The 20,753-nt window shown below is 41.1% G+C and overlaps 1 protein-coding gene across 1 annotated transcript; it reads left to right on the forward strand.

The window, feature by feature from the left end:
• Positions 1–248: 248 nt before the first annotated feature.
• PPM1G (protein phosphatase, Mg2+/Mn2+ dependent 1G) lies at positions 249–20,566 on the forward strand. Its single transcript, XM_081263957.1, has 10 exons — positions 249–582; positions 14,992–15,061; positions 15,972–16,057; positions 16,308–16,440; positions 17,088–17,503; positions 18,089–18,253; positions 18,570–18,804; positions 19,194–19,323; positions 19,551–19,653; positions 19,950–20,566. The coding sequence occupies exons 1-10, from the start codon at positions 463–465 to the stop codon at positions 20,151–20,153; spliced, it is 1,662 nt and encodes a 553-aa protein (XP_081120083.1). The 5' UTR covers positions 249–462; the 3' UTR covers positions 20,154–20,566.
• Positions 20,567–20,753: the final 187 nt, after the last annotated feature.

Consider the following 20,753-nt stretch of genomic DNA (forward strand, 5'->3'; position numbering starts at 1 on the left):
AAGAAGCTTCACATAAAACGCCAAGGGGCCAAGACCAGGGAACAAGGCGGGAGGCAACAGGGTGGCAGCTAGACGAGACAAGCCACCCTCCCCTAACCGCGGGAGGCGGGCCGCGGCCGTTGGCGGGCGTGGCCGCGCTAGTCTCGCGGGAGCGACGGTTGGGAGGGCCGTTGTTCCCGCGGGCGGGGCGAGTTGCTAAGGAAATGACTGCCTGCAGCGCCGCGCCGCGCCGCGCCGCGCCGGCCGGGCGGGGTCTGGAGCGGGGCCGTTTCCGCTTCCGCTCCCTCACTACTCCCGTCCCGTTACCGCCTCCTGGCCGGCCTCGCGCTTTTCACCGGCACCCTGCGTCGGCCCCGCAGCCGGGCCCGCTTCTGCCACGCGCGCCCCCGGGGCTCCGGCTCCAGCGCCGGCTCGGGTCGCGCCCCATTCGCCTGTCCCCGAGGCCGCCGGCCAGCCGCCGCCATGGGTGCCTACCTTTCCCAGCCCAACACAGTGAAGTGTTCCGGGGACGGGGTCGGCGCCCCGCGCCTTCCGCTGCCCTATGGCTTCTCCGCCATGCAAGGCTGGCGCGTCTCCATGGAGGTGAGGCGGCAGGGGCCCATAGGCTGGCCGCTGCACGGCGGGAACCAGACGGAGAAAGGGAGTCGGGGAGATGGGGTCCTCCTCGGGAAAGGGTCTCCAGTCGAGAGTCTGCTGCCGCGGCAGTTTGGGGAGCGGTAGCGCGCGTAAGGTCGGGGCCGAGAGGGACCTCCGTGCTTGGGGACCGTGGACCGGTGGCCAGTGGAGGCAAGGGCTCTGCCATGTGGGGAGAGGCACCTTCCGCCCACTGAACTGCCCTCTCTCCCATGTCTTCGCGCCATCCTCTCGTGCCGCCCAGCCTTCCAGGCTCATGAGTGGTGTGAGGATTTGTGTTGGAGTAAAGATGGAAAGAGGGACTCTTTATTCGTTTGTTTTTTCCAGGAAGAGCCAAATAGATGGGAATGATTTTATTTTTTTATTTTTAAAATATGTGATGTGCAGGCCTCTTTGGGCGATGAACTTGACAGTGAAAGGAAGCCGGGCAAAAGTCTCTAATTATTAACACCTAAATCGCCTGGCCTTGGGCATCGCACGTTAATTTCAAGACACTCAGCTTGACCTCCAAGACTTGTCACTTTTTTGTACTCTGTTTTGGGTGCCTTTTACGACCTTTGGAAAACAAATTAATGTCAATCACTAGACTTACTTTTTGATTACTCTTGGGAAATTTCTTTTTCTCGGGATTTCTCTAAAACTTATTCAGTACTTGTCGTTTGCCTGCATTTGTTATAGTTCAGTTTCTTTGATTTTCAATTATTTATTATTTTTTTTCGTCACGACCTACTGAAAACAAATTTTCTTTCTTTTTAAGAAAACTTCACTTTGGAAAAGTGAAACGTAAAAAAGAGTCGTGTTGGAGAAATGGATGTCAAATTACAAAGAACAGGAAAAACTGGTAGAAACGAAGGGGGACAAAGACGACAATCTATACCTTTGTGGAGCGCATTGTGAGGTCTAGGTAGAGGGGCTAGAGAAATGCTCTCTCTGGAATTGAGGGTTTATTCACTTACTAGTTTTCAGGTAATAGTCAAATACCAACTCCCTTGGGAATTATTTTTCCAAGTCCCTCGCTCCTCCCTGTGGTTAGCTCTGGAATGACAGTGTAGACTTAAATGGTTTGTTCTTGGACTCCAATTTTATACCCACAGTAGACTTTGATAATAGTTCTGTCACTAGGTATAAAATTTCAAGAATGGAGGGAATCCTATAGTTCTTCCCATCTGGTTTGGTTGCCACATTTTACAGATAGGAAATTGAGTCCCAGAAAGATTAGGACACTTGTGCCTTGGTGGAAAGAGTCTAAAGGATCAAAAAAAAAAAAAAAAAAAAAAAAATCCGATGTAGTGCACTTACTAGACATCATATGTGACAGACTGAAGCATAAAATTCATATTTCCAAGCCAGCACAGTATAAATGGATGCTTGGTAAATGTAATTGAGTTAGAAGTGTCCAGATATAGCTTAAAAGGGAAAGCCTAAATGTAAGGCTGAGGTTTGGGTGGGAAGTCTGCAAGTTCCATTTCTATGGCATTTTCTGTTTGAGATTCGAGATGAATATCCTCAGCAAGGCTTTTTCTTCAAGTTTTCCACTTCCTTCTGTGGAATGGAAATGGTTTTTCCATTTCTTTGGAGCTCTTTCCCTCCCACCCCGCTAGTTTTCCTTATGAATTGAGTTTGCATGGATATTCTGTTTCTAGGTCCTGTGCCCAGGGTTTTTGTGCTTCAGCTTCTCTGCTGGCCATTTCTATTTGTTTTTGGTTCTCCTGGTGAGTAGAGAGAGATCTTGTTAGACTATTTCTTGGATCCTAGTCTTCCTTCTGAGGGTTAACTGATGGCATTGAATCTTCTTCTGATATTTCTGAACCCACTCTTGTTTGAATAGTTAAATATATCTAATTATGTTCTTTTGAAGTAATTTGAGATCCTGTTTTGGCTTCCTTTTCTCTCTCCCTAAAGTATAACATAGTTTCTTTGCTATTGCAAGAAAATAACTATGACTTGTATCCTTTTAAGTGAATTTTTTCTTCAGAAAGTATACTTTTGAGTTGGGGATATAGCTCAATGGTTTTAAACATACATACACACATACAGTGTGCTCCGTTTCCTACTAACCTATAGAAACTTAATTCCTATAGAAGACTTAACCTATAGAAGACTTAATTAAGTCTGTTTACTGTATATATTGGTCCTAATGAGTTAGTTAAGGTAAAATTATCATACCAGTACACCTTACAAAGGTTTCTAATATTCTGACTGATGCATAGATTCAGTATTAGAACTGTTTTACCCCTTTTCTTGAGGCAGCCATCCATAGCTGGCATTATGTGTTTTCTGCTTCTCTCCATCCCTTCTTGATCTTGCATAGAAAAAAAATCCAAAGAAATCTTGTAAAATCAACTATTAGAATTAATAAATAAGTTCAACAAGTTTGCAGGAATAAAATTGATATACAAAACTCAATTGTGTATCTATCCATTAGCAATGAACAATCCAAGAGGTTAGAAAAACAAATCTATTTATATAATAGATCTGCAAAATCTAACAAAAAGAACAAAAATTTATATGGGTTGGAGTGAGTCTTTGTTGTTCTTGGTTTTGGTACTTGGAATTGAACCCAGGGTCTTTGCCACTGAGCTACATCGCCAGTCCTTTTTATTTTTGAGACAGGCTCTCCTAAATTGCTGAGGCTGTCTTTGAACTTTGATCTTCCTGCCTCAGCTTCCCAAGCTGCTCTTTTTTTTTTTTTTTTTTTTTTAAAGAGAGAGCGAGAGAGAGAGAGAGAATTTTTAATATTTCTTTTTAGTTTTCGGCGGACACAACATCTTTATTTGTCTGTGGTGCTAAGGATCGAACCCGGGCCGCATGCATGCCAGGCGAGCGCGCTACCGCTTGAGCCACATCCCCAGCCCCCCAAACTGCTCTTAACATTTGTGCTCTCTGGAAACAAATCTTTGGAAGTAAATCTAAAACATCCGTGATGTTTGATGGCTTTCTGTAGACTGTTGTGGATTAACCTATTCTAAACATTTATCTAAAAGGAATGATAAATATGTGCCTTATTGTTTTTTATTTAATTTTAAAATTTATTTTTGGATATTGGGAAGTGAACCCCCAAGGGTGCTTAACCACTGAGCCATGTTCCTAGCCTTTTTTAATTTTTTTGGTACCAGGAATTGAAATCAGTGCCATTCGTTAAGTTGCCTAGAACCTCCCTAAGTTGCTGAGGCTGGTTTTAAACTTGCTATCCTCCTGCCTCACCCTCCTGAGCTGCTGGGATTATAGGCCTGTGTCTCCACACCCAGCAATATGTACTTTTAATACTTGACTGCTTTTACTAAGCATTTTTTTTTAAGGGTTGTCAATGTTGTCTCATGATTTGATTAGTACTTCATTTTTTTTGTTGCTGAATAATATTACTGTGTGGGTGTGGGTATGTGTGTTCATGTGAAAAAAAATTTTTTTTTTTTTTTGGTTCCTTGGGATTGGATCCAGGGGTGCTTAACCACTGAGCCACATACCCAGTCCTCCTCCCCCCCCCCCCCCCCCACAGATATAATTTAGAGACAGGGTCTCACTAAGTTGCTTAGGACCTCCCTAAGTTGCTGAGGCTGGCTTTGAACTTTTGATTCTCCTGCTTCAGCCTCCCAAGCTGCTGGGATTATAGGTATACACCATCGTATCTGCATGTGTGTACATAATTTTTTTTAATCCATATGACAGTTGAGACATTTGGATTTCCACATTTTGGCCATTAGGACTAATGATATTATGAACATTCATGAGTAAATTTTTGTGAAAATATATCTTCATTTCTTTTGGGTATACACCTAAGACTGGAATTGCCGGGTGCAATATTGTGGAATATATATTTGGTCTTTTCCTGTCTCCTGACATATAACCATTAAAATCTTTAAAGTCACCAAAGTGACTTTATATGCTAATGAATTGACTGGTGATTACCCTCTAGGTAGAGCTGCTACCACTTAGGTTAAGCACCCTTGGCCAGTGATTTAATCAACAATGCCCATATAATGAAACTTCCATTAAAAACTGAAAGGAGGGCTGGGGATGTGGCTCAAGCAGTAGCACGCTCGCCTGGCATGCGTGCAGCCCGGGTTCGATCCTCAGCACCACATACAAACAAAGATGTGTCCGCTGAAAACTAAAAAATAAATATTAAAAAAAATTCTTTCTCTCTCTCAAAAAGAACAACAACAACCAAAAAAAAAAAACTGAAAGGAGAGCTTTGGGGAGCTTCTGAGTACCTGAATGTGAGATTCTTAAAGGTGGCATGCTCACCTTCCCACATCAGTGTCTTATACGTATTTTCATCTATTTTTTTCTCTATTTTAAAAAATATTTTTTAGTTGTAGTTGGACACAATAGCTTTATTTTATTTATTTTTATGTGGTGCTGAGGATCGAACCCAGGGCCTTGCACATGTTAGGCGAGTGCACTACCGCTGAGCCACAACCCCAGCCCCTTTTTTTTCTCTTTTTAATGCTGGGGCTTGAATCCAGGAGCTTTTACCACTGAGCTAGTCCCCAGTCCTTTTTCTTTCTTATTTTGAGACAGGATCTTGCTAAGTTGCTGAGGCAGACTTCATACTTGTGATCTTCCTACCTCAGCCTCCCAAGTTGCTGGGATTATAGGTGTGCATCACTGTGCCACGGGTTCTTTGTATTATCTTTCATAATAAACCAGCAAATATAAGTGTTTCCTTGAGGTCTGTGAGCCACTTTAGCAAATTATTTTAATCCAAGGAAGGGAGAGTAGAAAATTAGATTTTTTTTTTTGCCAGTTTATCTGAAGCACAAGTAAAACAACCTAGGGTTTGTGATTGGTTTTAGGAGTGAGGGGCAGTTTTGTAGGACTGTGCCCTCACCCTGTGGGATCTGATGGCCATCTCCATCTAGGTAGACAGTGTCAGAATTGAGGTGATTTAGAGAACACTCAGCTAATGTCTACTGCCTAAGGACTACTTGCTTGGTAAGTGGGAAAAACCTTGAGGTCACAGTTATTTTGCCTTGTAGAATAAATAAGGAGAAAAAATTCATTTTTTCCCCCTTTGACAGCCATGTAGTAACCACACATTTAACATTTTGAGGTACTACTAAACTTCCAAAGTGGCCGGCCCCATTTTATATTCCCACCAGTAATATATGAGTGTACCATTTTTTCCATGTTCACTTACACTTGTCTTTTTATAATAGCTACTCTAGTGCATATAAAGTGAAATCTCATTGTGGTTTTGATGTTTGAGCATTGTTTTTTAGTGTGCCTATTGGCCATTTGTATAGCTCCCTTGGAGAAATGTCTATTTAGATTTTTGTCCCTTTTTTTTTTTTTTTTTTTTGTACCAGAGATTGAATCCAGGGGTGCTTAACCACGGAGCCACATTCCCAGCCCTTTTTTATATTTTATTCAGAGATAGGTCTCGCTGAGTTGCTTAAGGACTCGCTAAGTTGCAGAGGCTGGCTTTGAACTTTTGGTCCTCCTGCCTCAGCCTCCCGAGTTGCTGAGATTATAGGTCTTTGTTCATTTTTAATTGGATTGAGGTGTAAGAGTATATCTGGTTACAAGTCTCAAGTGTATGATTTGCAAAGATTTCTTCCATTTTTTGGATCGCCTTTTCATTTTCTCAATAGTGTCCTTTGAAGCACAGAAGTTTTAAATTTTGATGTAGCCCAATTTAACTGTTCCCCCCACCTTGTCTTATGTACTTTTGGTATATATATCTAAAAAGCTTTGCCTAAACCAAAGTCACAAAAATTTATTCTTAGGTTTTCTCCCAACAGTTTTGTATTATTGGTTCTTACATTTACAACTATGATCTTGTTTTGATTTAATTTTTGCGTGTGGCGTAAGTAAGTGATCCAACTCCCCCTGCCCCCCACGTGGATATCTAATTGTCTCAGCATTGTTTGGTAAAAAGACTTATTCTGTTTCCTCTTTGGATTTTATAGGCATCATTGTCAAAGATCAATCAACTATAAATATATGAGGGCTTATTTCTGGACTTCCAATTCAGTTTTATTGATCTATATGGCTTTATGCAAATTCCACACAACCTTGATCATTGTGTCTTTGTAGTAAGTTTTGAAGTTGGGAAGTATGAGTCTTCCAAATTTATTTTTGTTTCTTCTTTTTTGGGTTCCTTACATTTTCATGTCAATAGTATTTGCTTGTCAATTTTTCAAAAAGGTACCTGGAGTTTTGACGTACTCTACTGAATCTGTAGATCAATTGGGGTAGTATTATTGTCTTAGTAATATTGTCTTACAGTTCATAAACATGAACTGTTTTTTCATTTATTTAGATCTGTAATTTTTTCCAGCAATGCTTTATAGTTTTCAGAGTTCATGTTTATTTCTTTTGTTAAATTTAACCCCTCTCTTTTTGTGGTGATGTATATAACTTTCTTTTTTAAAAATATTTTTTAGTTGGGCTAGGGTTGTGACTCAGTGATAGAGTGCTCGCCTAGCATGCGTGAGGCACTGGGTTCGATCCTTAGCACCATATAAAAACAAAATAATGAGTCCACCTAAAACTAAAGAAAAATAAATAAATATTTTTAAAAATTAAAAAATACAATATTTTTTAATTGCTGATAGACCTTTATTTTATTTACTTATCTATATGTGGTGCTGAGAATTGAACCCAGGGCCTTACACATGCTAGGCAAGCACACTACCACTGAGTTACAACTCCAGCCCATATAAATTTATTTCTTGGTGTTTTGATCTTTTGGTTAGATTTTTCAGATCTATTATATAAATAAATTTGCTTTTTAACCTCTTGGATTGTTCATTGCTATTGGATAGATATACAATTGAGTTTTGTATATTGATTTTATGTTATGAAACTTTGCTGAACTTATTTATTAATTCTTTTTTTTTTTAAATATTTTATTTAGGGACAGAGTCTTTTTTTTTTTTTTTAAAGAGAGAGTGAGAGAGGAGAGTGAGAGAGAGAGAGAGAGAATTTTTTAATATTTATTTTTTAGTTCTCGGCGGACACAACATCCTCGTTGGTATGTGGTGCTGAGGATGGAACCCGGGCCGCACGCATGCCAGGCGAGCGCGCTACCGCTTGAGCCACATCCCCAGCCCATTTATTAATTCTAATAGTTGATTTTACAGGATTTCCTGTTTTTTTTTTCTATGCAAGATCATGTTATCTACAAATAGAGACTTTTACTTCTTTTCAATCTAAATAAATGCTTTTTATGTTTCTTTCCAAATTGTCCTTGTTAGGACCGCCAAGTACAGTGGTGAAAGTCTGACATCCTTGATAAAATTCTTGATCTTAGGGGGAAAGTTTTCGCTAGTGTGTTAACTATGGGCTTTTGTAGATGAACTCAATTTTTAACAGGCTGAAAAAGTCCTCTTTTATTCCCTTTTATTCTCCTGTGATGAGTGGGCATTGAATTTTGTCAAATGTTTTTTACCTGTTGAGATGATGATGTGGTAATCCTAGTGACTCAGGGAGGTTGAGGCAGGATTGCTGCAAGTTCTGGAGCCACCTCTGAAAGTTAATGAGACCCTCAAAATGAAAAATGATAAGGGCTAGGGATATAGCTCAGCAGTAGAGTACCTGTGTGTGTGTGTGTGTGTGTGTGTGTGTGTGTGTGTGTGTTTTGCGGGGGGGGGGGGGTTGTTCCATTCCCAGAACTGCCAAAAAGAGAGATCATGTGGCTTTGTTATTTATTCTGTTGATATGATATATATTAATTCTTGAATGTTAAACCAACCTTACATATTCCACTTGGTCATTGTGTGTAATCCTTTTTAAGTGTTGCTGGATTTGGTTTGCTACTATTTTGTTGAGAATTTCTGTGTTTATATTCATAAGAGATATTGGTCTACAGTTTTCTTGTGATATGTTTTTTTTTTTTTTTAAGAGAGTGAGGGGAGAGAGAGAGAGAGAGAGAGAGAGAGAGAGAATTTTAATATTTATTTTTTAGTTATCGGCGGACACAACATCTTTGTTTGTATGTGGTGCTGAGGATCGAACCCGGGCCGCGCTGCATGCCAGACGGGCGTGCTACCGCTTGAGCCACATCCCCAGCCCTGTTTGTTTGGTTTTGATATCGGATAATTTGGCCTCATAGAATGAATTGAGAAGTGTTGCCTCCTTTTCTGTTTTGGAAGAACTGCTATAGTTGTCCTTTGGTATTCACAAAAGGGATATATTCCAGGAGCTACTGTCGATACCAAAATATCACCTCTAAATTGCTTATAATACCTAATATAGTAAGTCTACATATATTCAGTACAGATGAAATTTTTTTTCTCTGAATAGTTTTCTAATTCACAGTCATTTGAATCCAGGGATATGGAACCTGTAGATGTAGAGAGCCAACTATATTAATGATTATTATTATTATTATTTTTAATCTGGAAGAATTCACCAATGAAGCTATCTGAGTAGGCTTTTCTTTGTTAAAAGGTTTTATTTGTTTGGTCCTGGGGATTGAACCCATGGGACATTTTACCACAGAGCTTCTTCCCCAGCCCTTTTTATTATTTTAAGATAGGGTCTTGCTAAGGTGCTGAGGTTAACCTTGAACTTATGATCCTCCTGCTTTAGCTTCCTGAGTTGCTGAGATTACTGGCTTGCATTACCTGGCCTGGCTAGTTTTTAAAAAATTGTGGTAAAAATATACATAACAAAATTTACATCTTCATTACTTAAAAAAATATGCAGTTTAGTAGTGTTAAGTACATTGATATTGTGCAGCCAATCTCCAAAACTTTTTATCTTGCAAGACTGAAACCATATGCATTAAATGATTCCCCTTTCCCATTTTCCTGAGCCACTGGCAACCATCATTCTACTTTGTGTGTCTGTGATTTTGACTTTCTAACTGCCTCATATAAGTGGAATTGTACAGTATTTGTCTTTGTGTGCTGGTTGATTTCATATAGCATACTCTCTTCAAGGTTTGACCAGGTTGTGGCCTGTGGCAGAATTTCCTTCCTTTTTAGGACTGAATGAGAGCCAGGTGCAGTGGCACACACCTGTAATCCTAGTTGCTCAGGAGCCGAGGCAGGAGGATCACAATTTCAGAATCAGCAATTTAGCAAGGTCTTGAGCAACTTAGTGAGGCCCTGCTTCAAAATAAAATATAAAAAGGGCTGGGGATGTTGCTCAGTTGCTAAGGGACCCCGTGTTCGATCCCTAGTACCAAAAAACAAAGACTGTATAATTTCCATTAAGTGTCTATGTCATATTTTGTCCATATCTGTTGTTGGACACTTGGGCTGCCTTTGCTTTTTGGCTCCTGTGAATAAAGCTGCTATGAACACGGGTGTAGAAAATCTTTTTGATATCATTTTCAAATGGGGGGGGGTTACTACCCAGAAGTGGAATTGCTGCATCATAATATAATTCTATTTTTAATTTTTTGAGGAGTTGCCACAACGTTTTCAGCAGGAGCTGTTCCAATTTGCATTCCTACCAACAGTTTCCAAAGGTTCCAATTTTTCCACATCCTCACTAACAATTGTTGTTGTTGTTGTTTTGTTTTGTTTTGTTTTGTTTTTTTTTTAGGGCCGAACAGTACAAACCCAGCCCTCACATAACTTTTTTTTGGAAGACTTTTTAAATCAAAAACGTAGTTCCCTTTCTAACTGTCTTCAAGTCTTTTATCTTGATATGTAAAGATTAGATAAATGTATGTGTCATAAATCAAAGTGGTTGATTCTGAGAAAACAGGAGCATTTTTTTTTTTTTGTAACTTGAGGAGATTGGCATTAGGGAATATAACCTGGATGTGTTGGTTGCATAGGAGGTTAGAAGGGCTGTGGGATATGATTCATCAAGGCCAGGACTAATAGCCTTGACTCAGGTGAGTCTCTTCTAGACCATCATAGTGGTTATTGTGTGAGGATATATCTAGGAAATGAAGGGGCGGGCCTCATTAAGGTAGTTGTCCTAGGACAGTTGAGAACTCATCATCTGTTTTAGTCCATTTTGTGTTGCTACAACAAAAATACCTGGAGTTGGATACTTTATAAAGAAAGATCTACCCAGGTGCATTGGCTGTAATCCTACCTACTCAGGAGGCTGAGAGGAGGACTGCAAGTTCAAGGCCAGCCTGGGCAACTTAGCAAGATTCTTTCTCAAAATAAAAATTTAAAGGACAGCTAGGGATGTAACTCATAGTGGAGCACTTGCTTAGTATGCACCCTGGGTTCAATCCCTAATACCCTTCTCCATACACAGAAAGAGGTTTATTTAATTCACACTTATAGAGTTAATGACCATGGTGCTTGAATTGCCTGGCTCTGGTGAGGCAGCTTGCAGGAGCACAAGTAGAAGAGATCATTTGGCAAGACAGGAATAAAGAGATCAGAGAGGCTCCCTCTTTTTATGACAACCCAATCTTGTAGGAACTAATAATATACTCCCACCAGATTTGACCCACTCCTGCAAGCCAGCATTAATGTTCATAAGAATGGAGCCCCATGACCGAATTACTTTCCACTAGACTCCACCTCTTTAAGGTTACCACTATACTGGGTCTAAGCCTTCAGTATGAACTTCTGGGCAGCAAACCATACCTAAACTCTGGCCCCATCCTGGGCAGAGATAGAAAGTCTGCTGTGTTGCAGTGGTATAAGGGCCCCAGAGTTATAGATTTAAAATATACCCTTTGTTTTCATGTTGATTTAAATCCAGTTTTGGACTTAAGACTCCTGTCTCCCCCATGGAATATTAGCTGACAATACAGGGTAGCATGTACTGAATGCTCATTTATGGGAGAGGCAAGAAATACAAAAAGGATTTAGATCATTAGTGTGATTTGGAAAGGTCTCTTGGAGGTGGTGATGTAAGAAAAGAGTATAATAGAAAAATGGAAGAAGAAAACATTTGGAGGGATAGGAGGAAATGACTAGGTAGACTTGCTTTCTACTTTGCTGGGGAGGGAAGGGAGTGTCAGTGTCAAGAAAGGAGTAGTTGGGGAATGTTTGGGAATTAAGAGATTAGTTTATAAAATGGATAGGAACATGCTTAAGTGCCTTAAAGGAAAGTAATTCAGAAACTATGTGATGAAAGCTATCAAGGAAAATTCAGAAGTTTCAGTGATGAATGGTGAAAGACAGCCAGGAAGTTAAGGATAACTGTTATTAGGTATTATCCCCACCCACTGGAAGGAAGAAGAGCTGTAGAGAAAGAACTGGTTTGAGTTCTGAGTTTATAGGAACTTTGAAGTAGAGAAGAGATTTCCTGTAGAAAAAGGCAATTGGAGATATATAACTACAGTTTCTTCCAGAATCCAAGGCCAAAGGGCTATTTGGATTACTGTTATGATTATTACCTTCTCATAAAGTAAGATCTTGACTGAAAAAAAATTTAGATTAGAGGTATAAAATGTTAATATAGGAAGAGAGGAGCCAGAGGTAAACGATAGACTAGATAAATCTACAAAGTGGCTTTGAGGTAGAATGGGGAAGATGAGGTAGTTCTGGAGTATAATACCATTGAACTTCAGTGGAGTGGGAAAGGTTTGCAACTGGCTGTGTATACTAAGTGTACTAAGAGTCACTACAGAATAAGAAAAAATGTTGACTGGAAGTGGTGGTCACAGTCAACATGATCTCATGCATTTTATGAGTAGTAATATTTAGTGATTAATACCTTCTGATTCAAGGGTAAAGAAAGCAGTTGGTGGGGTTATTCTAGATTGCTAAGTGACAGTGTTGAAGTACTTGGCTCTGGCTCAGAAAGAGACAGAGAAAGCCAAGGGTAAAGGTCATAAACAAAGATGTGAAGGGAAATTGAAGTGCTCTGAGAAGATGGAATTGTTCCAAGTGAGAATATAGATTAAAATCTCACCAAGAGGGCTGGGGTTATAGCTCAGTGATAGAGCACTTGCCTAGCATGTGTGAAGCACTGAGTTTGATCCTCTGCACCACATAAAAATAAATAAAAATAAGGGTATTATGCCTTCTACAACTAAAAATTAAAAAATAAAACCTCACCAAGAAGTAAAAGAGAGAGTAATGTGGAATAGTTCTAGGAAGTGAGAAAATCTCTATATAAGATGAATCTTGATTGTGGTCATTTCTCTTTGAGAAAAATGGTAGAGAAAAAATTGTGAATGAGGTGCTAAATTTCAAAGTAGGATATATATTTTAAAAGCCAAGTTCCAGTTTAAGAAGGTTTTTACATGTTTTTTTGATCATCCTCACAACAATCCTACGATAACATAAGAAATGCAGGTGTTGTTATTCTATATTACAGAGAATAAAATTAAGGCACACCACAGATAGCTGGCCAGAGATCATACAGAATAGTTTGTCCTCCATATCCATGGGTTCCACATCTGTGGATTCAACCAATCTTAGATCAAAAATATTCAGAAAAAAATTGTAGTTGTACTAAACATGTGTAACAACTATTTACATAGCATTTACATTGTTAGTATAGGTAATGTAGAAATGATTTAAAGTAAACAGGAGGTTGTGTATGGGCTATATGCAAATTATGTGCCATTTTTTTAATATTTATTTTTTAGTTGTAGTTGGACACAATATCTTTATTTTATTTAATGTGCTACTGAGGATTGAATCCAGGGCCTCACATGTGCTAGGTGAGCACTCTACTGCTGAACCATAACCCCATCCCCTGTGCCATTTTGTATAAAGGACTTGCACATCTACAGATTCTGGTATCCATAAGGGATCCTGAAATCAATCTGTCATGGATACTAGGGGATAACCAATCGTATGTAGTAGAATGGTGATTCAAGGCCAGTTCATAGGTTCATTTTATGATTATTTATAGTGAAACAGTGTGGCTTATTTTACAAAAAGCTGAAAACACATGTTGAAAAGTAGAAAATAATAATTATTACCAAAATCTCATTTTCCATTGTTTGATATATGAGCTTCCATGCTGATATACACATACAGGATACCTTTAATTTTTTTTTTTTTTGACAATTTTAGTTTTTTTTTTTTTTTTTTTTTTTTTATTGGATGTTCACAACTTTACAAAGCTCATGACAAATCATATTTCATAAATTAGAATCAGTTGGGTTATGAACTCCCATTTTTTCCCAAATACAGATTGCAGAATCACATCGGTTACACATCACATTTTTACATACTGCCATAATAGTGACTGTTGTATTCTGCTACTTTTCCTATCCTTTACTATCCCCCCTCCCCTCCCCTCCCATCTTCTCTCTCTACCCCATCTACTGTAATTCATTTCCCTCCATGTTTGTTATCCCATTCCCCTCGTAAACTCTTAAATGTAATTTTGTATAACAATGAGGGTCTCCCTCCATTTCCATGTGATTTCCCTTTTTTCTCTCCCTTTCCCTCCCGCCTCCCTTTAATTTTTTTTATCACAATATGTTGTGAACTCTTTACCTTTTTTTTTTTTTTTTTTTTAAGTGTTGCTGGGGATTAAACCAGGGCCTCATGCATGCTAGGCAAGACTCCATCATTGAGCCACATTCCAGCCTGGTTGGATTGTTTTCAGGAAGGGGCAAAGTAAGCTGCCACATACTTTTATGTAGATCTTAGAATTTGATCCAACTTTGCCTTCCAACAAAACATTAGTGTGGCAAGGCCATTACCAGCTTCTCTTTAGGTGGTATACCCAAGGGTAGGAGGTGGAAAGGCTGAAGGTAGGGGGTGTTATAAATTCTAGTTGACAAGGACTAAACATAGTATAGTTTTTCATTTTTAAAATTTTTGAGACACGGTTTTGCTAAGTTGCTGAGGCAGACCTTAAACTTGTGATCCTCCTGACTCAGCCTCTTGAATTGCTGGGATTATAGGCCTGTGCCACTGTGTCCAGCGAAACAGTTTGATAACTCTGTGTGTGTGTGTGTGTGTGTGTGTGTGTGTGTGTGTGTGTGTGTTTAAGTATGTGTATAACTTTAATTTCTAGTTATTTGACTTTTAGTGTTTTAGGATTCTCTTAGAAACTTTTCAGGTTGGTAAGGCCTTGTCTGTTTTTGCTGACTTAATATTTTCTTCCTTGAAGGTCACTGATTTCTCAAAGAATGAGTCTGGAAATAACTTTAAATATTCTTTTTTTTTTTCTCCCTGATTCTTCCTATAATTCTCACAAATCCAAAATGGTTAGGTCTTGGTTAGAGGAGCTAAATATTCTCTTATTTGGACTGTGATCTCTTAGGCAGAGGCTGCTAGATTGTAGAAATAGTGATCTGATTCTGTTTCCCTTCCTTTGTTTCCCCTTCCATACTTTTCCTCCTTCCCAATCTCTCTTTTGTATTCTTATTTTATCATTACATCTTCCTTCTTCCTAGGCCATTTAGGCTAGCCAGGTTCATGATATAAGATGTAAAGGCAATTTTTATGATCTGAGGTTTATGAGGAAGAATGTTCTTGATCTTGAGACATGTTGATTATGTTCTTTTCCTAGGATGCTCACAACTGTATACCTGAATTGGATAGTGAGACAGCCATGTTCTCTGTCTACGATGGACATGGAGGTAACTTTAGCAGATCATATTGGTAACATTGTAGGATCACCAATTCCCAGACTTGCAGACTTGACTTGGCAAGAAGAGCTTTTTATATTTTTTATTTCCAGGCTTCTGACCCTGAGATAACATTTCTTGCCTGTTTTTTTTTTTTTTTCCCTGCCATTTCCTTTCCCCCCATAGGGTATTTGTTTGGTTAATAATATACCCACTCTTGAATTCATCTAAATATCCTCTTCCTAAATTATCATTTATCTTTTTTTAACTGAAGAACTAAGTGTACAGGTAAGAAAAGACAGGGGCTATATTAATGTACCCCTGAGAGCAGCAGTGTTGGTGAAATTCATTTTCTGTGTCAGAACTTCCCAAACATTGTTCTTCAAATGGGTTTTAGATTTGCAAAGATGTTGGTTCCCCTCTACCCTTGGAGTTTACTTTAGTATGGTATATAAATATATATTTTTTAAAGTAAATTTTTTGGTACTGGGGATTGAACCCAGGGGAACTTTAGCACTGAGCTACATCTCTAGTCCTTTTTATTTTTTATTTTGAGACAGGGCCTTGCTAAGTTGCTGAGGTTGGCCTGGAACTTGCGATCCTCCTGCCTCAGCCTCCTGAGTCACTGGGATTACAGGTGTGTGCCACTGTGCCTGGCTCACTTTTTTTTTCTTTTTGGTGGTAGTACTGGGGATTGAACCCAGAGCCCAGCACATGCTAGGAAAGTGCTATACCACTGAGCCACATCCCTTTTTTAAATTTTGAGATAGGGTCTTGAAAGTTGCCCCAGCTGGTCTCAAACTTGCAATCCTTCTGCCTCAGCCTCCCAAGTAGTTTGATCATGGGCAAGTGCCATCATGTGTGACTTATATCACTTTGTGTTTGGCAAGCAGTACTTTGGATAACCTAACCTTTCTTCTAGGGGAGGAAGTTGCCTTGTACTGTGCCAAATATCTTCCTGATATCATCAAAGATCAGAAGGCCTATAAGGAAGGCAAGCTACAGAAGGTCTGTCTTCCTACACTGTTCATTTGCCACTTGTATGGATTTTCCCTTGTTTTCTAACCCTTGGCTTTCCCTTTCTCTTTGACTTCTACCTGTTGCTTATTTAAAGAATTATGTGTCTACCTAAAGGAAGTTTTTTCCCACTTGGGTCTTATTCAGTCTGCCTTCTTATTCCCAGGTCTCTGAATTATTTTATATGTCTGTGGGTATCTCCCAGTGTGTTCTTGCCTCATACCATTTTGCTTATATTCAGGCTTTAGAAGATGCCTTCTTGGCTATTGATGCCAAATTGACCACTGAGGAAGTCATTAAGGAGTTGGCACAGATTGCTGGGAGACCCACTGAGGATGAAGATGAAAAAGAAAAAGTAGCTGATGAAGATGATGGTGAGTGTGGCATACTCTGTTTGAGAGGAAATTAGCATTTTATTATCAATTCTGAGAGAGAATGGCTTCCTAGGGATCTGGGGAGTCCTCACAATGACGAACCCTATGGTGTTCTCCTGTTCTCCATGTGGTTTTGAAAAAGAGGGAGAGAATTAATCTTGTTGTGCTTAGTATCATAATTCTAAGCATTTTTATATACATTATCTTTTGGCATTGTGATGGGTCTTCATGGTTCCTGTTGTTATTTATGTGACCTTTTTTCTAAGACTGGAGTAATCATTAGCCCCAGTAGCCAGTAATTAAACCTGGACTCTAGGCCTAAAGTAGCATCGTGGGCTTATTGGGTTCTCAGCCAGGATAGTAGGGGTTTCAGCTTAACAATAACAAACGAAAATGAGAGGGGAAATACAGTAACTAGTATTCCCTTGACTAAGAAGCAGGTAAAAGACAAAGACCAAAAGAGGTCTGTGGAGGAGAAGGAAGCTAGGAGATGTTCTTCTGAGACCTGATAAGTGAAAGGAGCCTCAGGAGTGGGAGGTTGTGGGGAAGTTGAAATTCAGGCTGTGAGGATGTCTTTGGTGTAGTAAGAGAGACTTATCCCATGAGAAGTCTGGCATGGGGGCTCTGATATAGCCTCTTCCCTGCAGTGGACAATGAGGAGGCTGCATTGCTGCATGAAGAGGCTACCATGACTATTGAAGAACTGCTGACACGCTACGGGCAGAACTGTCACAAGGGCCCTCCCCACAGCAAATCTGGAGCTGGGACAGGCGAGGAACCAGGGTCCCAGGGCCTCAATGGGGAGGCAGGACCTGAGGACCCATCTAGGGAAACTCCATCACAGGAAAATGGCCCCACAGCCAAGGCCCACACAGGCCTTTCCTCCAACTCCGAACGTGGGACCGAGGCAGGCCAAGTTGGTGAGCCTGGCACTCCCACTGGTGAGGCTGGGCCTTCCTGCTCTTCAGCCTCTGACAAGCTGCCTCGAGTTGCTAAGTCCAAGTTCTTTGAGGACAGTGAGGATGAGTCAGATGAGGCGGAGGAGGAAGAGGAAGACAGTGAGGTAAGGGCCTGTGAGGGCAGGCAGATGATGAAGTTGAAGAGAGGGCTTGTTCAATTACCATTGTAGCTTTCAACTCTCTTCCTTCTCTTATTTTGACATCATCCCCCAAGACCCACTGTATTCTAAGCTTTACCCTTGAAGGCATCATCTCTACCATTACACGAACCATTAGCCCTCTTATCTCTTCCTTTGTTGATACTATAACAGAAAGATCTAGTTCTGGCCTTTCAGAGTCTGTCTCCTAGAGAGAACAAGAAGGTAGTTGTTACTTTGGATATTTAGGTGTTTCCTTCTCTGGATAATTTATATTCTGGCCACATTGCCTGGAAGGTGTTTTTTGGCAGCCCTGGCTTTTCCTAGGGCTTCTTGGTGGTGACTGCTTGAGTATACTTCAGGATATCAGTTACATTCATCTGAGGGCCCTCTCTCCCCCACTGTATGATTTGGCTTGATCATACAGTTGTATATTTCAGTGTTTTGAGGGTCTGTGTTGAGTTAGGGCCTCTTGGTGTTTTGTGTATGAGTGGGGGTAGGGGGGCAGGGCATCATCCCAGTCTCAGCAGCCTGGGATCCTCCTCCTGGCAGGAATGTAGTGAAGAAGAGGATGGCTACAGCAGTGAGGAGGCAGAAAATGAGGAAGAAGAAGATGACACTGAGGAGGCTGAAGAGGATGATGATGATGAAGAAGAGGAGGAGGAGGAGGAGGAGGAAGAAGAAATGATGGTGCCTGGGATGGAAGGCAAAGAGGAGGTGTGTGGGGAGGGGACCAGTGAGTCTGGAAAAGCCAAGAGGCAGATGCAGATCCTCTAATATTTATTTTGAGATGATGTCTTTGTTATCTTCAGTTGTGGTCAAGTGGATTTATTCTTCAAGGGGAACTAGGTAGTAAATCTTTTGGGCAGAATTATCTAAAAAAGGGGAGGGAACATGTTGCTATCTCTGGAGAGATGAAATCGGTGCTTCTCCTGTTTATTAAAGCTCCATAGCATAGGTGACTGGCCAGGAGTGCACCAAGGAGGGACTGTCATTCTAAAGCTCCTATAATGCTTCCTTTCTTCCTCTTAAGCCTGGCTCTGACAGTGGCACGACAGCGGTGGTGGCTCTCATAAGAGGCAAGCAGTTGATTGTAGCCAATGCAGGAGACTCTCGCTGTGTGGTGTCTGAGGCTGGCAAAGCTTTAGACATGTCCTATGATCACAAACCAGAGGATGAAGTGGAACTAGCACGCATCAAGAATGCTGGTGGCAAGGTCACCATGGATGGACGAGTCAATGGGGGCCTGAACCTCTCCAGAGCTATTGGTAAGGACCAAGAAACTGGGGAAAGACTTCTGGGGTTTTGTTTTCAGTCTGAGACTACCTAGTAGGGAACTTTATTTAATCTTCATAGCCATTGGATCTTTCAAAGTAGTTTCACATCTTCTACCTCTGTCCTTAAATTTTTCTTTGTGAAATAGCTAAGGGAGATATCATTATCTTGATTACTTTCTGGATGATGGAAAAAAAAAAGTGAGAATTAAGAGTTCAGCAACCATAAGGCTGGAACTAGAAAAACTAGAACCCAGTTCTCCATTTCACTGGATTGTAGAACTATGAAAACAATGAATGGCAATGACAAGGTTTAACATTCAAAACACAAGTTTGTGGAAAGTATTCAAATTACATGCCAGCCAACCCATTTTTTCCTTTAGGAGACCATTTCTACAAGAGAAACAAGAACCTGCCACCTGAGGAACAGATGATTTCAGCCCTTCCAGACATCAAGGTGTTGACTCTCACAGATGACCATGAATTCATGGTCATTGCCTGTGATGGAATCTGGTGAGCACTGGCAGAATGCCCTCCACATGCTCTTTCTGCAGCGATACTTCTGTAGGGTTCAGAGCTGCTGTAAGGAGATCTCTTGGTGAGTCAAGACCAAGACAAGGCAGAGCTGAGGAGAATTTCTTTAGTTGTAGACATTAGTTTGGGTCCTGGCCTCTGTCCACACTCCTCTACTCTGCCTTGGTGGGACCAAAGAAGATTTTGACTATTGTTTTTGACCCCAGGAATGTGATGAGCAGCCAGGAAGTTGTAGACTTTATTCAATCAAAGATCAGCCAGCGTGATGAAAATGGGGAGCTTCGGTTATTGTCATCTATCGTGGAAGAGGTGAGTCTAAGGGTGGAGAAGAGAAGGTGCTAATCTGCACAGCCAAGGTTTTCTTTTTTTCACTTGGGCTAAGACTAGACCCTGGGAGAACTATTAATTACTGATAGGCACCAGATCCTGACTAGAAAGTTCTACCTTCCCTCATGTCCCTGACTTAGCTTTATACCTCATGACATCTGTTGTCCTTTCCATTCCTTCTGGCACCTTGTCTTAGCAGTGCCAGCCCTCTTGTGGGATTGTAGGTTCCCAGGAAGGTGTTCAAATCCTGTGGCTGAGTTGCCCCATCCCTTTTGTAGCTGCTGGATCAGTGCCTGGCACCAGACACTTCTGGGGATGGTACAGGGTGTGACAACATGACCTGCATCATCATTTGCTTCAAGCCCCGAAACACAGCAGAGCTTCAGCCAGAGAGTGGCAAGCGGAAACTTGAGGAGGTGCTGTCTGTTGAGGGAGCAGAAGAGAATGGCAACAGCGACAAGAAGAAGGCCAAGCGGGACTAGCAGTCATCTAGATCCCTGCCCATCTAGACTGTTTTCTGAGCCCTCCGGACCTGAGACTGAGTTTTGTCTTTTTCCTTTAGCCTTAGCAGTGGGTATGAGGTGTGCAGGGGGAGCTGGGTAGCTTTCCTCGGCCAGCCTGTTCCAAAGAGGGCTCTCCCTCCGCACAGCAGTCCGGGAGCCTCTGCTGTCCTCCCCAGCCTCCTTGCTCCTTCGGGCTCATCACCGGTTCTGTGCCTGTGCTCATGTTGTGTTGGAGGGAAGGACTGGCGGTTCTGGTTTTTACTCTGTGAACACTTTATTTAAGGACATTCTTTTTTATTGGCGGCGCCATGGCCCCCAGCCGCTTGCACCCGCTCTCTGTTGTACACTTTCAATCAACACTTTTTCAGACTAAAGGCCAAAACCTAATTGTGCCCTTGGTGTCCTTTTTTTTCTGCTGCCGTGGCCTGAGACATGGCCGCACCAGGAGCATCTAGCGAGCTCCTCCCTGTTTGCGCGCGTGCTTGTGTGTCGAGCGCATGGGTAGGGGGAACAGGGGCCGGGCGTCAACTACGGAGCCAGCTCCTGCCTGGCAGGCCGGTCTGACGTCACGCGCCCCCA

The sequence above is a fragment of the Spermophilus citellus genome, assembly GCF_964194105.1.
Source record: "Spermophilus citellus genome assembly, chromosome: 13".
Classification (NCBI taxonomy): Eukaryota; Metazoa; Chordata; class Mammalia; order Rodentia; family Sciuridae; genus Spermophilus; species Spermophilus citellus.

What these genes read in the sequence shown, in the direction of transcription:
- PPM1G (XM_081263957.1), top strand. Translation starts at nt 463, where the DNA reads ATGGGTGCCTACCTTTCCCAGCCCAACACAGTGAAGTGTTCCGGGGAC. An exon ending in AGGAAGGCAAGCTACAGAAG is followed by an intron (nt 16,058 to 16,307) that starts GTCTGTCTTCCT and finishes GCTTATATTCAG; the next exon opens with GCTTTAGAAGATGCCTTCTT. An exon ending in ATTGCCTGTGATGGAATCTG is followed by an intron (nt 19,324 to 19,550) that starts GTGAGCACTGGC and finishes TTTTGACCCCAG; the next exon opens with GAATGTGATGAGCAGCCAGG.